General features: G+C 39.9%; 1 protein-coding gene across 1 annotated transcript; it reads left to right on the forward strand.

Moving 5' to 3' along the window:
- Window positions 1-526: 526 nt before the first annotated feature.
- Window positions 527-1,617, forward strand: LOC309553196 (hydroxycarboxylic acid receptor 3-like). Its single transcript, XM_082254141.1, has one exon. It carries the CDS (start codon window positions 601-603, stop codon window positions 1,585-1,587), a length of 987 nt encoding a protein of 328 aa, XP_082110267.1. The 5' UTR covers window positions 527-600; the 3' UTR covers window positions 1,588-1,617.
- The last annotated feature ends 11,342 nt before the right edge of the window (window positions 1,618-12,959 follow it).

Here is a 12,959-nt window from a genome sequence, read left to right on the forward strand (position 1 = left end):
CCATTGAACTTTATTCACAAACAAATAAATGATTGTATTCATATGCATGTATGTTCTTTAGCATATTTTTCTTCTTATTGCATTATTTTATTATTATATCTCAGTCATTGTGCATAAACCAAATGATGAATACGAAAGCAGAGAGCACTGTTAGTACACATTGCCGAACTAGGGAGTATCATAATGATGTAGTTAATGTCTTTTTTCATCTGATCAGTGTGTGTTAATTGTTTGCTAAGTGACATGATTTTTGTCTGGAGTGTTTAGACTATGATATGTGTTAGACTACAGAGTATGTATTTGCACTGTGCCTATGGGATGCTCTGCCTTGTTTTGAAAATCTTGTGCCGCAGCCAGCACTGTTATCAGTACATCTAAATAGCTTTGGCACCAGAGTGTGAGAACTGACATTGTAACATAGAGACACTAAATTTAGAAGTCTAATCACCTCCAGGATCCGAGGAATCACAAAGCATGCAGAAACCCAGCTCAGTTCACTCTTCAGTTTTTCCTCTTTATACAACTTCCTGTTCTTCTGGCAGAACAGACAGCTTATGGTTTCTATCCATCATAAACACTTAAGATAAGAAGGTTTATACAATGGTACTGGATGGATTGCAGTCATCGCACAACCAGAGCAACTTCACCTGCTGCTTCTTTGAGGACCCTCTGCTCTCCTACTTGCTTCCTCCAATTCTGATCATCATCTTTGTATTGGGATCATTATTTAACGGCGTTGCTTTGTGGGCCTTTTGCTTTCACATTAAGACTTGGAAATCTAGCACAGTCTATCTCTTCAACCTGTCAGTGGCCGATTTCCTGCTCATAATCTGCTTGCCCTTCAGAACAGACTATTACTTGAAGAAGAAAATCTGGCTCTATGAAGATGCCCCATGCAGGGTGATGCTTTTCATGTTTGCTATGAGCAGGGCAGGAAGCATCTTTTTTCTTACGCTAGTTGGTTTGGATCGATACTTTAAAGTTGTCTACCCACATCATAAAATAAACTCTATGTCCATTAAAGCTGCAGTAGTTACTGCCTGTGCTGTATGGCTTGTAGCTATTTCAGTGACTGCCTTCATTCTCACTAAAGACCATACTGGAGGGACCATGTCCAGGGAAGCATTCTGTGACAGCTTTATTGTGTGCCCTGCAGACTCTTGGTGGCATGATCTTCTTTTCATTATCGAGTTTTTCCTTCCTCTGTGCATTGTCCTGTTCTGTTCTTACAGCATTATCTGGAAGCTCAGAAAGAGGAACTTGGACAGAGACACAAAGATTAAGAAAGCTGTCAAATGTATCTCACTTGTTGGTGTGATGTTCTTTTTATGCTTCTTGCCAAGTGTGTCCTCTAGGATTGAAATCTTAAGACTCAAAGCATCCTTAAAGAGAAATAGCTGTAGCATCTATAGAACTGTAGAGACTGCTTTCTTCATTACTTTATGTTTCACATACATGAACAGTGTGTGCAATCCTTTGATTTATTACTTCTCTAGTCCTTCAATGAGAACTTTTTATTTGCAGATTCTTTTAAAATTCAGAATACTCCCCAAATGTTCATGTCCAAAATCACGTGTATGCTTCTAAGGACATATAGACAGCTATGGACCTATCCTAACGCCAGTATAACTGGTATGGACAGGGCATCTGCACTAAGATGGTCATTATCTCAAATGTATTTTTTATTACAGGGGGGAAATGTTGATTGGATATAGATTGGAATCATAAAGAAAATGTAAACCTATATATTCAAAAATACATTATACAGTAGTGTCATGTTTGTTACAGTGCATATTGTTACAGGTTTACTCTGTACGTTATATTGAATCTTTGATTTTAAAGCATATCTAAACCCAAAACAAAAATACATATAATTTATATTTTGGAACTTACCAATACTTAAATGTGTTGGTTGCATTAATTTTCTATTCTTTTTTTTTAAATTCCTTTTATTTTCACCTGGTGATTAAGCCAATAACATGCTTCCTGTCTTAGAGCCGGTCCACACTAGCGCGACTTGTCAGGCGACTTGTCAGCCTGACAAGTCGCTCTCCCTCACGGTCCATTGACCGCTACAGGACCCGTTCTAATAGGAGCGACACAAGTCGCTCCGACTTAGAAAAAGGGTGCTGTACTACTTCGGGGCGACCTCGGAGCGACTTGCATAGACTTCCATTATGTGAAGTCCATGCAAGTCGCTCCGAAGTCGTGGTGCATGGCAATGCACAAGTCTCCCCCGAAGTAGTACAGAGTCGTGTCGCCTTAGTGTGAACCGACTCTTAGTGGCTCCCCTCTATCCCTGGAGGAGAAGTGTAGCTATCACTTTTTAAGCAGTAACAGAAACATTTTTGTTTCTTTTAGGATAAAGGTTTTACACAAACTAATAAAAGCTGACCATTGTAGGCACCCCTGTCAGTGTTAAATGGTTTGCCTCAACTCTCTAACTGCAACTTTTGCTGGACAGCTTGGTCTTGTAAAGGAAGGTGAAAAAAAAAGATGTACTGGCTGGGAAAAATAAAGGGGTAAAAGGTCTAAAAAAAGAAAACGTGCTGCCACCACATCACAAGAATGTTGAGCTATGATAAATTCAATTTTTGATTTTGGGTTTAGAAATGCTTTAAGTCTTTATAATTATATTTTAAATGTCTGGAATGACTTGTGGGGTGTTTCTACTAAGTATGCAAGCACAATTAGACTGGTATTCAAATCAAATTCATAGTATTAAATGGCTGCTAGATAAAATTATAAAAAAAAAAGACTGATGATTTAATTTAAAAACAAATGGTCAGAACAGAAATATTGGAGCTGCCATTGTTGATTTATCTTTAAAGTTGCAAAATCAGGGCAGTCATACTTATTCTTTCTTTTTACCTGTTGGGCCATTGACCTTGAACAAGCATTTGTATATCTGGTGGTTCACCCGGTGAGTTTATACTGGTGATCTGAAACATTAGAATGAGAAGGAAATATTTTCTAAATACAGGAGTTGTGTATTCTTACTTGAATTTTGTATGCTTTGTGTATTTCTTCCAGATCTGTACAATCTTCTATTGTGAAATTTTGCCTCTGACGATGGACATTGCTGCTACATTTGCAATGTAATATCATTGTTTGCAATCTAAAAAAATTGATTTATATTCTCTTTGGCTATTGAGGAATATATATTTAAATACATTTTTTTTGCCGGGAGTTCAGATTAAGTAGTTAAGCAGAGGTAAAGATGACAGCCCCGTCCAGTAACAATTTAAAAACAGTACTGTGCAAAAGTCTTAGGCAGGTGTAAATAAATGCTGTAAAGTTAGAATGCTTTCAAAATTTTTAATTGTTAATTTTTAGCAATTTACAAAATGCAAAGCAAGCGAACAGAATAAAAATCTAAATCAAATCAATATTTGGTGTGACTACCCTTTTGCTTCAAACCAGCATCAATTCTAGGTACACTTTCACAGTTTTTGAAGGAACTCGGCAAGTAAGCTGTTCCAAACATCTTGGAGAACTAACCAGGCTCCAGGACTCCTTTTTCTTCCTTGCGCTGAAGATAGTTTTTAAAGACATTGGCTGTATCTTTGGGGTTGTGGTCCTGCTGCAGAATAAATTTGGGGCCAAGCACACTCATCCCTGATGGTATGGCCTGATGGATAAGTATCTGCCTGTATTTCTCAGCATTTAGGACACTATTGATCAGGCAACATTGAAGACCATAGGTCGGCCAAGGAATCTTAAAGTGGACCTTCAGTCATTTTTTTTCATCTTTCCATCTATTAAGTACTCTGCCCTTGTTGTTTTAGCTTTGGATAGTAAAACATTTTTTTTTTCTGCCAGTAAATACCTTATACAGACCACTTCCTCTTTCTTGTCTGGTAAGTAGCCTAGGGCGGGCTAATGACATCATGCACAGCTCTCTCTCTCACTCTCGTTAGAGTCTGCCAGCAAGGGAGGGGTGAGTCATAGGAGAGCCAAGGAGAGCTGCAGAGCTGGAGTGGGCTGGATGAGGGCGGAGACAACAGGAGACTGCAGAAATATAGTATAGTATTCATCAAGAGAGGAGAAATGTGCAGGCAAGCAGTGGTGCAAGAGTGTGCATCTGTCTGTGTGTATATATATATATATATATATATATATATAAATATATACAGTGCCTTGCAAAAGTATTCGGCCCCCTTGAACTTTGCGACCTTTTGCCACATTTCAGGCTTCAAACAAAGATTTAAAACTGTAATTTTTTGTGAAGAATCAACAACAAGTGGGACACAATCATGAAGTGGAACGAAATTTATCGGATATTTCAAACTTTGTTAACAAATTAAAAACTGAAAAATTGGGCGTGCAAAATGATTCAGCCCCCTTAAGTTAATACTTTGTAGCGCCACCTTTTGCTGCGATTACAGCTGTAAGTCGCTTGGGGTATGTCTCTATCAGTTTTGCACATCGAGAGACTGAAATTTTTGCCCATTTCTCCTTGCAAAACAGCTTGAGCTCAGTGAGGTTGGATGGAGAGCGTTTGTGAACAGCAGTTTTCCGTTCTTTCCACAGATTCTCGATTGGATTCAGGTCTGGACTTTGACTTGGCCATTCTAACACCTGGATATGTTTATTTGTGAACCATTCCATTGTAGATTTTGCTTTATGTTTTGGATCATTGTCTTGTTGGAAGACAAATCTCCGTCCCAGTCTCAGGTCTTTTGCAGACTCCATCAGGTTTTCTTCCAGAATGGTCCTGTATTTGGCTCCATCCATCTCCTCATTAATTTTAACCATCTTCCCTGTCCCTGCTCAAGAAAAGCAGGCCCAAACCATGATGCTGCCACCACCATGTTTGACAGTGGGGATGGTGTGTTCAGGGTGATGAGCTGTGCTGCTTTTACGCCAAACATAACATTTTGCATTGTTGCCATGTTTGGTGTGTCTCCCTGGTGGCTTGTGGCAAACTTTAAACAACACTTTTTATGGATATCTTTAAGAAATGGCTTTCTTCTTGCCACTCTTCCATAAAGGCCAGATTTGTACAGTATAAGACTGATTGTTGTCCTATGGACAGAGTCTCCCACTTCAGCTGTAGATCTCTGCAGTTCATCCAGAGTGATCATGGGCCTCTTGGCTACATCTCTGATCAGTCTTCTCCTTGTATGAGCTGAAAGTTTAGAGGGATGGTCAGGTCTTCGTAGATTTGCAGTGGTCTGATACTCCTTCCATTTCAATATTATCGCTTGCACAGTGCTCCTTGGGATGTTTAAAGCTTGGGAAATCTTTTTGTATCCAAATCCAGCTTTAAACTTCTCCACAACAGTATCTCGGACCTGCCTGGTGTGTTCCTTGTCCTTCATGATGCTCTCTGCGCTTTAAACGGACCTCTGAGTCTATCACAGTGCAGGTGCATCAATACGGAGACTTGATTACACACAGGTGGATTCTATTTATCATCATTAGTCATTTAGGTCAACATTGGATCATTCAGAGATCCTCACTAAACTTCTGGAGAGAGTTTCCTGCACTGAAAGTAAAGGGGCTGAATAATTTTGCACGCCCAGTTTTTTATTTGTTAACAAAGTTTGAAATATCCAATAAATTTCGTTCCACTTCATGATTGTGTCCTACTTGTTGTTGATTCTTCACAAAAAATTACAGTTTTATATCTTTATGTTTGAAGCCTGAAATGTGGCAAAAGGTTGCAAAGTTCAAGGGGGCTGAATACTTTCACAAGGCACTGTATATATATATATATATATATATATATATATATATATATATATATATATTTGTGTGTGTGTGTGTGTGTGTGTGTGGCTGTGGCTTGAGCTGTAGAAACAGTAATCAACGGTCCTACATAGTAGAACCGTGTGATCACTGTTTCTACACAGGGGAGAATGACAGGCGGCTTGTTTACACCAGCCGCCTGACTTTCTCCCTCTGCAGCAACGATCGCAGAGTGACCGGCGGACATCGGGTCCGGTCACACGCGCGGGGGGGGGGGGGGTCCGTGACCATGCGGGAGCGTGCCTCCGGGGGCGCGCGCTCGCTCCCTAGACCCTCACAGGCTAGCGACGTAGGTCTACGTCACTCTGCCTGTGAGGGGCTGACTGCCGCAGTAAATATACTGTGAGCAGTCGGCAAGTGGTTAATAAACAAATTAATGTAAGACGTGAAAGATGGTGGAGCTTTAAAAGAGGAGGGAAGATATGGGCAGTGGAGGCGGGGGGTTGCATTTAGAGGTCAGAGCTGAAGAGGGGTGAAAGTGAGATGTGGATGGCGGATGCGGGGGTAAGCATCTGTGGAAAATGGCTGAACTCTCCACTCTGTATGCAGTGCACCCCTGAACTCTACACTATGTACATAGCGCACCCCTGAACTCTGCACTCTGTGTGTAAACCACCCCCAAATTTTAACTGACAGTTATAGAACTATGCCTGTCTCTGTTTATCCAAGTTAAGCTGGCCATATGTTAATACATTTGCAAACGAACATTCATATGAATATTTGTATGAAAATTTCCACTACATTCAATGACTTGAAGAAGGTCATTCAAAAGTACTTCAAAATTTCTTTGCTTTTAACAATCAATTTTGGATTGAATGCATAGTAAACACAAAAACCACTTCCGCTATTAGAAATTAGTTCCTTTGAAAAAAAAAATTCCAGTTTGCTTCTTCAGATATTCTCATTAATGCAGTCGAAAATGAACAATTTGATTCCCACTAAAAATTAAAAAATCAAATGAAAGTTCTTAGGCTTCATGCACATACAGTATGTGTATTAAAATACTGCTACGTATGCTGGATCTTTCTGTCAGGAGCTAACAAAACGTAAAAAATGCTTGTTTTGGTGTGTAATTATACACGTTTATCGGTGCAGGTATAAGGCATTCAGAAGCGTATGATCGTAAACCCTTTCTACTGGCCAAAACGTTTATGTATTCTAACCACTGCAATAAGTTTGCACGCATATTTACGTATTTATGCATGCATCTTCCTAAATTATGCCAGTAAGCTCCTAATGCAGATTTGGGGATTTTCTTGTATGCCCTTGAATGCTACTCCAAAATACAAATGTAAATGCCACAATGTGCATAGCCACATTGGCTTAAATTGGGCTGCCTTCAGAGGCATAAAAAATTATTTAAAATTGGTGCTTAAACTTAAAGATTAAGCATCGTATACTAGCTCATTATGAAATACTCACCTTAGAACAAAGCACCCACAGCGCCGCCCACTCACCGCTGACACAGACAACATGTTCAGCCATCTTCCTTTCGGGTCTGTGTCCTCCAGCCATTTGATTGGCCAGAGCTGCAATGACATCATTCCCACGCATGCGCGCGGAAGCCGCCGTTCATAGCATAGGGCGCTGAAGGAATGGCAGCGACAGCCGTTCCTTCAGATCGCATACACCGGTGATTGTCACAGGCTGCATGCAAAGTAAATATCTCCTAAACGGTGCAAGTTTTGGAGATATTTACAGTACCTATAGGTACGCCTTATCATAGGCTTACCTATAGGTACAAGTTACAGAGGTTTACTTCCTCTTTAATTATATTAATGTATGGGCAGCTTTAGTGTTGCGGATTAATTTTAGTTAATTTTTATAGCACCCACATATTACATTCACTTCAGTCAAATTCCCCAAAAGAAGCTTACAATGTAAAACTGGAGAGGAGGCTGTGTAATCACCCAGCAGGCAGCTGAATGGGGTCGGGATGTTGCATCTATTGCTGTGATGCTGTTGGCTCTGCTAGCATGGGGCTTAACATGCAATGAGGATGGAGTGTCTGGGGTATATAGACACTTCAGCCTCAGTGCCGCTTCCCTCCATGTGACAGATTTATTTATCTGTTTCCAACAGGTACATGAATCCATTGCATGCACCAACATTTGTTGTTTCAAGTAAAGAGGAAGGTCTACGACACTCTGTGTATTCCCCACTACTTGTCTTGAAAGAAACACAAAGTTCTTAATTTCTGACCTTTCTTTTCTGAGTCACGGACCCCGAGTATACAGATGAAGACTTCTGACATTTTTTTTTGTATTGTAAGGTGTACACCCGTGACCCTATAAAATCTTACTAAAAAAGTGCTGCTTCCCTTCCCCGGTCCCTGCTCTTTGGCTGCTATTCCTCGCAAATTCTGTCTGTTATAAATGGGAGATTCAGGGACTTAAGCCAGCCATAGGTGAATCCCTTCTGAACTGGCCAAGCCAGCCATAGGTGAATCCCTTCTGAACTGGCCAAGCCAGCCATAGGTGAATCCCTTCTGAACTGGCCAAGCCAGCCATAGGTGAATCCCTTCTGAACTGGCCAAGCCAGCCATAGGTGAATCCCTGCTGAACTGGCCAAATTTCAATCTATGAGGAGGCTGGTTGTACAGAAGTCAATCTTTCGATCGACTTCTGTAAAATCAGTCTGTTGGAAAATGTTTACTCTATCAGTGCCGCCAGCTATAGCCGTGGTGTTGATGAGTGTATTCTGACAGTGGGGAAGTCTCCCAGCTATCAGAATACAAAAGCTTCACTGGAGGGATTTACCCATCCACCTCAAATGTACAGTACAGATGGGGGAATCAGTTCATTTTCTTTCATTCAACCCGCTGGTTGAACAAAAAAATTTAATCCTGTATGTGGTCGCTGCTTTGCAAATCATTCAACAGCTTACCAAATCATGGATGTGACGGCTGTCTTAGTTTTCTTTTTTATCCTTTCTTTTATTTTTTTCACCTGGTTACCCTACCAGTAAGTCTGGTGTTCTTCAACAGAACAAGCTCTCCTGCAAATATATCAGCTACAGTGTTGAGGCAAATCATTTACCACTGACAGGGGTGCATACACTGATCAACTTTTATTTATTATATATAAAAAACCTTTAACCCCCAAAAAAATAAGGGTGCAGTAACTGCAGTGTGAGTTATAGTTTGGCTTCAATTTTTTAGTGTATTTAAATTTGCTAGTACATCTAACACTTCCCTCCCCCCAGACTGACAATGCTGCTGTCCAAAGGTGCACCCTGTGTTCCTTCATCCAGAGTGTAGGCACTCTAATACAGGAAGTGTGTTACTGGCAGGATCACCAGGTTAAAAAAAAGGGGCAAAAAAAGCCTATCAAAAAAACAAATGCAGCCACCATAACTAAGGATTGGTAAGCTGCAATATAAATTACATTTTGGGTTTTGGGTTTAATACTGCTTTAATTTAGAATTATATTTTCACAACATTACTTTTCTTGAAAAATCACTCGACATCCCAACTATATTTTCCTCATGAGAAGAGATTTTATAATATACATACACATTCACTTATGCAAAGCAACATCTTTTCACACAATAGTAAAAAGAGTGCAATATCAAATGAAAAGAAAAACAAATTGAGAGGAAAAGCTTCAGGAGGAAGATAGCTAACATCACCCACTTACATATGTCTGTAGAAAAATACACACAAAATATAAACAAAATATAAACAAGTCTAATAGAAAAAAAAAAGTCAGAGACCTATAAAAAGCTTCATATCGTGCTGTTGAGCAATAATTTCTTTGTTTGTCATCAATTGACACATTCTAGCAATCCACTTCTCAACCAAGGGGAGCCTTGTGGATTGCCAATGTTTAGTAATTAAAGCTTTAGCTGCACGGAGTAATGACTTCTTCATTGAAGAAATCCAACCAGGGATTACTGAGAACAAAGCTATCTCTGGAGCCCACTTAGGGTTTGCTAATGAAGCCTTGCCAAATATCTGTGCTATTTCATCTCAGAATTGTTTAACCCCTTAAGCCCTGGAAGATTTTACCCCCTTCCTGACCAGGGCCTATTTTGCGATTCGTCACTGCGTGATTTTAACGGACAATTGCGTGGTCGTGCAATGCTGTACCCAAATGAAATTGACGTCCTTCTTTCCCCATAAACAGAGCTTTCTTTTGGTGGTATTTGTTCACCTGTGCGATTTTTACTTTTTGCGCTATAAACAAAAAAAGAGCGTAAATTTTGAAAAAACAACAATATTTTTCACATTTTTTTTATATGAAACTCCCAAAAAAATGTAAAAATCTAAATTTTTTAACATTTTTGGCCAATTTGTTTTCTGCTACATATGTTTGGTAAAAAAAAATCGCAATAAGCGTATTTTGATTTGTTTGCGCAAAAGTTATTGCATTTACTAACTAAGGGAAAGATTTCTGTCATTTTTGGTGGGTTTTTTTTAACGAGTAATGGCGGTGATCTGCCTTTTTTTTTGCGGGGCTGCGACATTGCGGCAGACAGATCGGACCCTTGACTGACATTTTTGAAACTTTTGGGGTTACCAGTGACATTACTACAGTAATAAGTGCTATACATATGCACTGTTACTTTAAAAATGACACCGGCAGGGAAGGGGTTAACTTTATTGGTGATCAAGGGGTTAAGTGTGTCCCTAGGGGCGTGCTTCTAACTGTAAAGGGGTGTGGCTAGTGGTGTAACAACAGAGACACACGATCCTACATAGCAGGACCATATGATCTCTGTTCTTACACAGGGGAGAATGACAGGCGGCTTTGTTTACATTAGCCGCCTGCCTTTCTCCCTCTCCACGGTGAGATTGCGAGTGACCGGCAGACATCGGGTCCGCCGGTCACTCGCGCGGACATGTTAGGAAACGAGCGGGGGCGGGAGCGCGTGCTCGCCCCCTAGAGGCTCACAGGCTAGCAACGTAGTCCTACTTCACTTTGCCTGTGAGGGGCTGACCGCCACCGTAAATAGTCGTGCAGCGGTCAACAAGTGGTTAAACAATGGACAATTCCACCAAATTTGTAAAGAAGTGCCCCCGTCTGCTGAACATCGCCAATGTACCTTAGAGTTTGAGGCAGACATCTGGTTTAGACTATAGGGTTCTCTATGCTAGTGACTTAAAGAATATGTAAACACAACATATTCCTGATATGTGCCTGCTGTACCATGTACTTGTTTGAAAAGTATCCTGTTCTCTTTTTATTGCTTCTTTTGTATGAACTCCTAGGTGTTCCTGCCCACCCCTCTGCTTTCCTATTAAAAACTAACCACACTATGCAGGAAAACACACCATGGTCAGTTCTCCAGCTGTGATGGGAACTCAGCCTGCTCTCCTCCAATCAGAAGACACCACTACCCCTCCCCCGCACAGCCTTTCACTGAGTAGATTAGTATGCTGCTGTTTCTTTTCCACCAGCTCTTAGGCAGCTGAGATCAGAGGGAATGTGATCATTTATAGAAAAAAAAGGTGTAAAATATAGTTATATATTTTTTATATCCATGAATAAATGTTTGTCCTTTCATTTCTATTTTAAACAGAATTAGCTGTTTTACAAGGTGAGGGTTTACACTCACTTTAACTATGAATAATGTATTTCCTGTTCCATATTAGTCATGTTTAATTTATGGCTCAGTAGAAAACATTTAAGAACATCCTGTTCTGATAATGAGATATTCATTTTACCTAGTCTTGATTAGAAAGAAAAGGGAAATTGTATGACATGGGATTTCCCCAGAGATACATATCTGTTCAAAAGAAATGAGCGAGTGATAAAGTTGCTTTTTTAGCTAGCGGTTAAAGTAACAAAATGTTTGACAGAAAATGCTGCAACCAATCTCCTCTTGGTTTAATTGAGGGATAGAATAATGAGAAATGGTTGTATAACACATTACCGAAGACATGGAATCATGTAGGAAGAGTCCGGTGCTCCCTAGTGTAAAACGGATGAAGATTTACATGCCGGAGAAAATGCTGGATTTCCTAATATAGGGATTTAAAGGCTATTGGTTGTGAAAGATGGAAAATTTACAAAAAAACCTGTTTCCATGTTTTCAAAACCACAGGTATAAAAACGACAGGATTGAGAGGGAAGGCCATACTGAAGATGATAACCAAAGTACAGCAGATATAGTGTAGGTATTGATCAGGCATTCCGTTCTATTATGACCCATGGCCTATTATGGTGCAAACCAACCCAGTCCAAAATATGAGCAAGGTGGGATGAATTATATACAACTTTAAAGCTATTCCACCTATATCTTTTGGTATAATAAGAATTTGATAACTAAGTCTAGGTGACCTACCTCCCCAAATATACTTTAGCATTGCTGTTTTGATCCTGGAAAATAAAATTTTTGGAAGTGAAAGAGGAACTGTTTGAAATAAATATAGGAATAAGGGAAGAAGATTAAATTTACAAAGAACAATCCTAAAAGACTGATTGGGATGAGGTTCTTAACACCTTCAAAATGGTCAAATGGTCTCCCTCAAATATATTACACAGGGCTTATTAGACCCCTATCCATTTATCCAGATACCGTCTTACTCACAGCCCACTATGCCCATGTGCTCCAACCCCTCTGTGCCTTTTATCACCTCATTTGGGCCTTTCTCATAATCCAGGGGTTTTAGGCACAAGTGGTGAGGTTTCATCCTAACCAGATGGGTTCTCCATTAACTCTACACCCCAATAAATGCCTGTTAAATCTTTTTCCTGACCCAGCAACAGATACAATTATGACAGTGTTCTTGCATTAAACCTTATTTGCTGCAAGAAAATGAATTGCATGTAATTGGATGCAAGCTGCCCCACCCTTACTACTTTTTTGGCGGATGGAAGTCAATACACCCTCCCTATCAGAAAATAATATATCTCTATAAAGGTTGCCCCTTCTAAGTAACAAAAAATTGTGATTGATAGCTGCAACATCCCAGCATGTGTCTGAGCCTCAGCAAATGTTCCCTATTATTCTCTGGCTTTCCTACTATTGTTACCTTAAACTGACCAATGAGTGAATTTTGTCACACTCCCCTTCTTCAGGCTAATTTGTTTTCAACCTAAGTAGTAATTATTGCCTACTATATAAACCCTGTGTATATAGTGTGTGTTTGATAACTACTACTGCTCTCCGTGGGTGGCCTCATCCTATAAAAATATTGGTTTTGGCAATTCTTCCAAACCCAATATAGTGATAACATCTCAACCATATTTGCAGTTTAG

The sequence above is a fragment of the Pelophylax lessonae genome (genome assembly GCF_965119305.1).
Source record: "Pelophylax lessonae genome assembly, chromosome: 1".
Classification (NCBI taxonomy): domain Eukaryota; kingdom Metazoa; phylum Chordata; class Amphibia; order Anura; family Ranidae; genus Pelophylax; species Pelophylax lessonae.

Bases quoted from the DNA above. Each gene is read 5' to 3' on its own strand.
- LOC309553196 (XM_082254141.1), top strand. From the start codon at position 601: ATGGTACTGGATGGATTGCAGTCATCGCACAACCAGAGCAACTTCACC.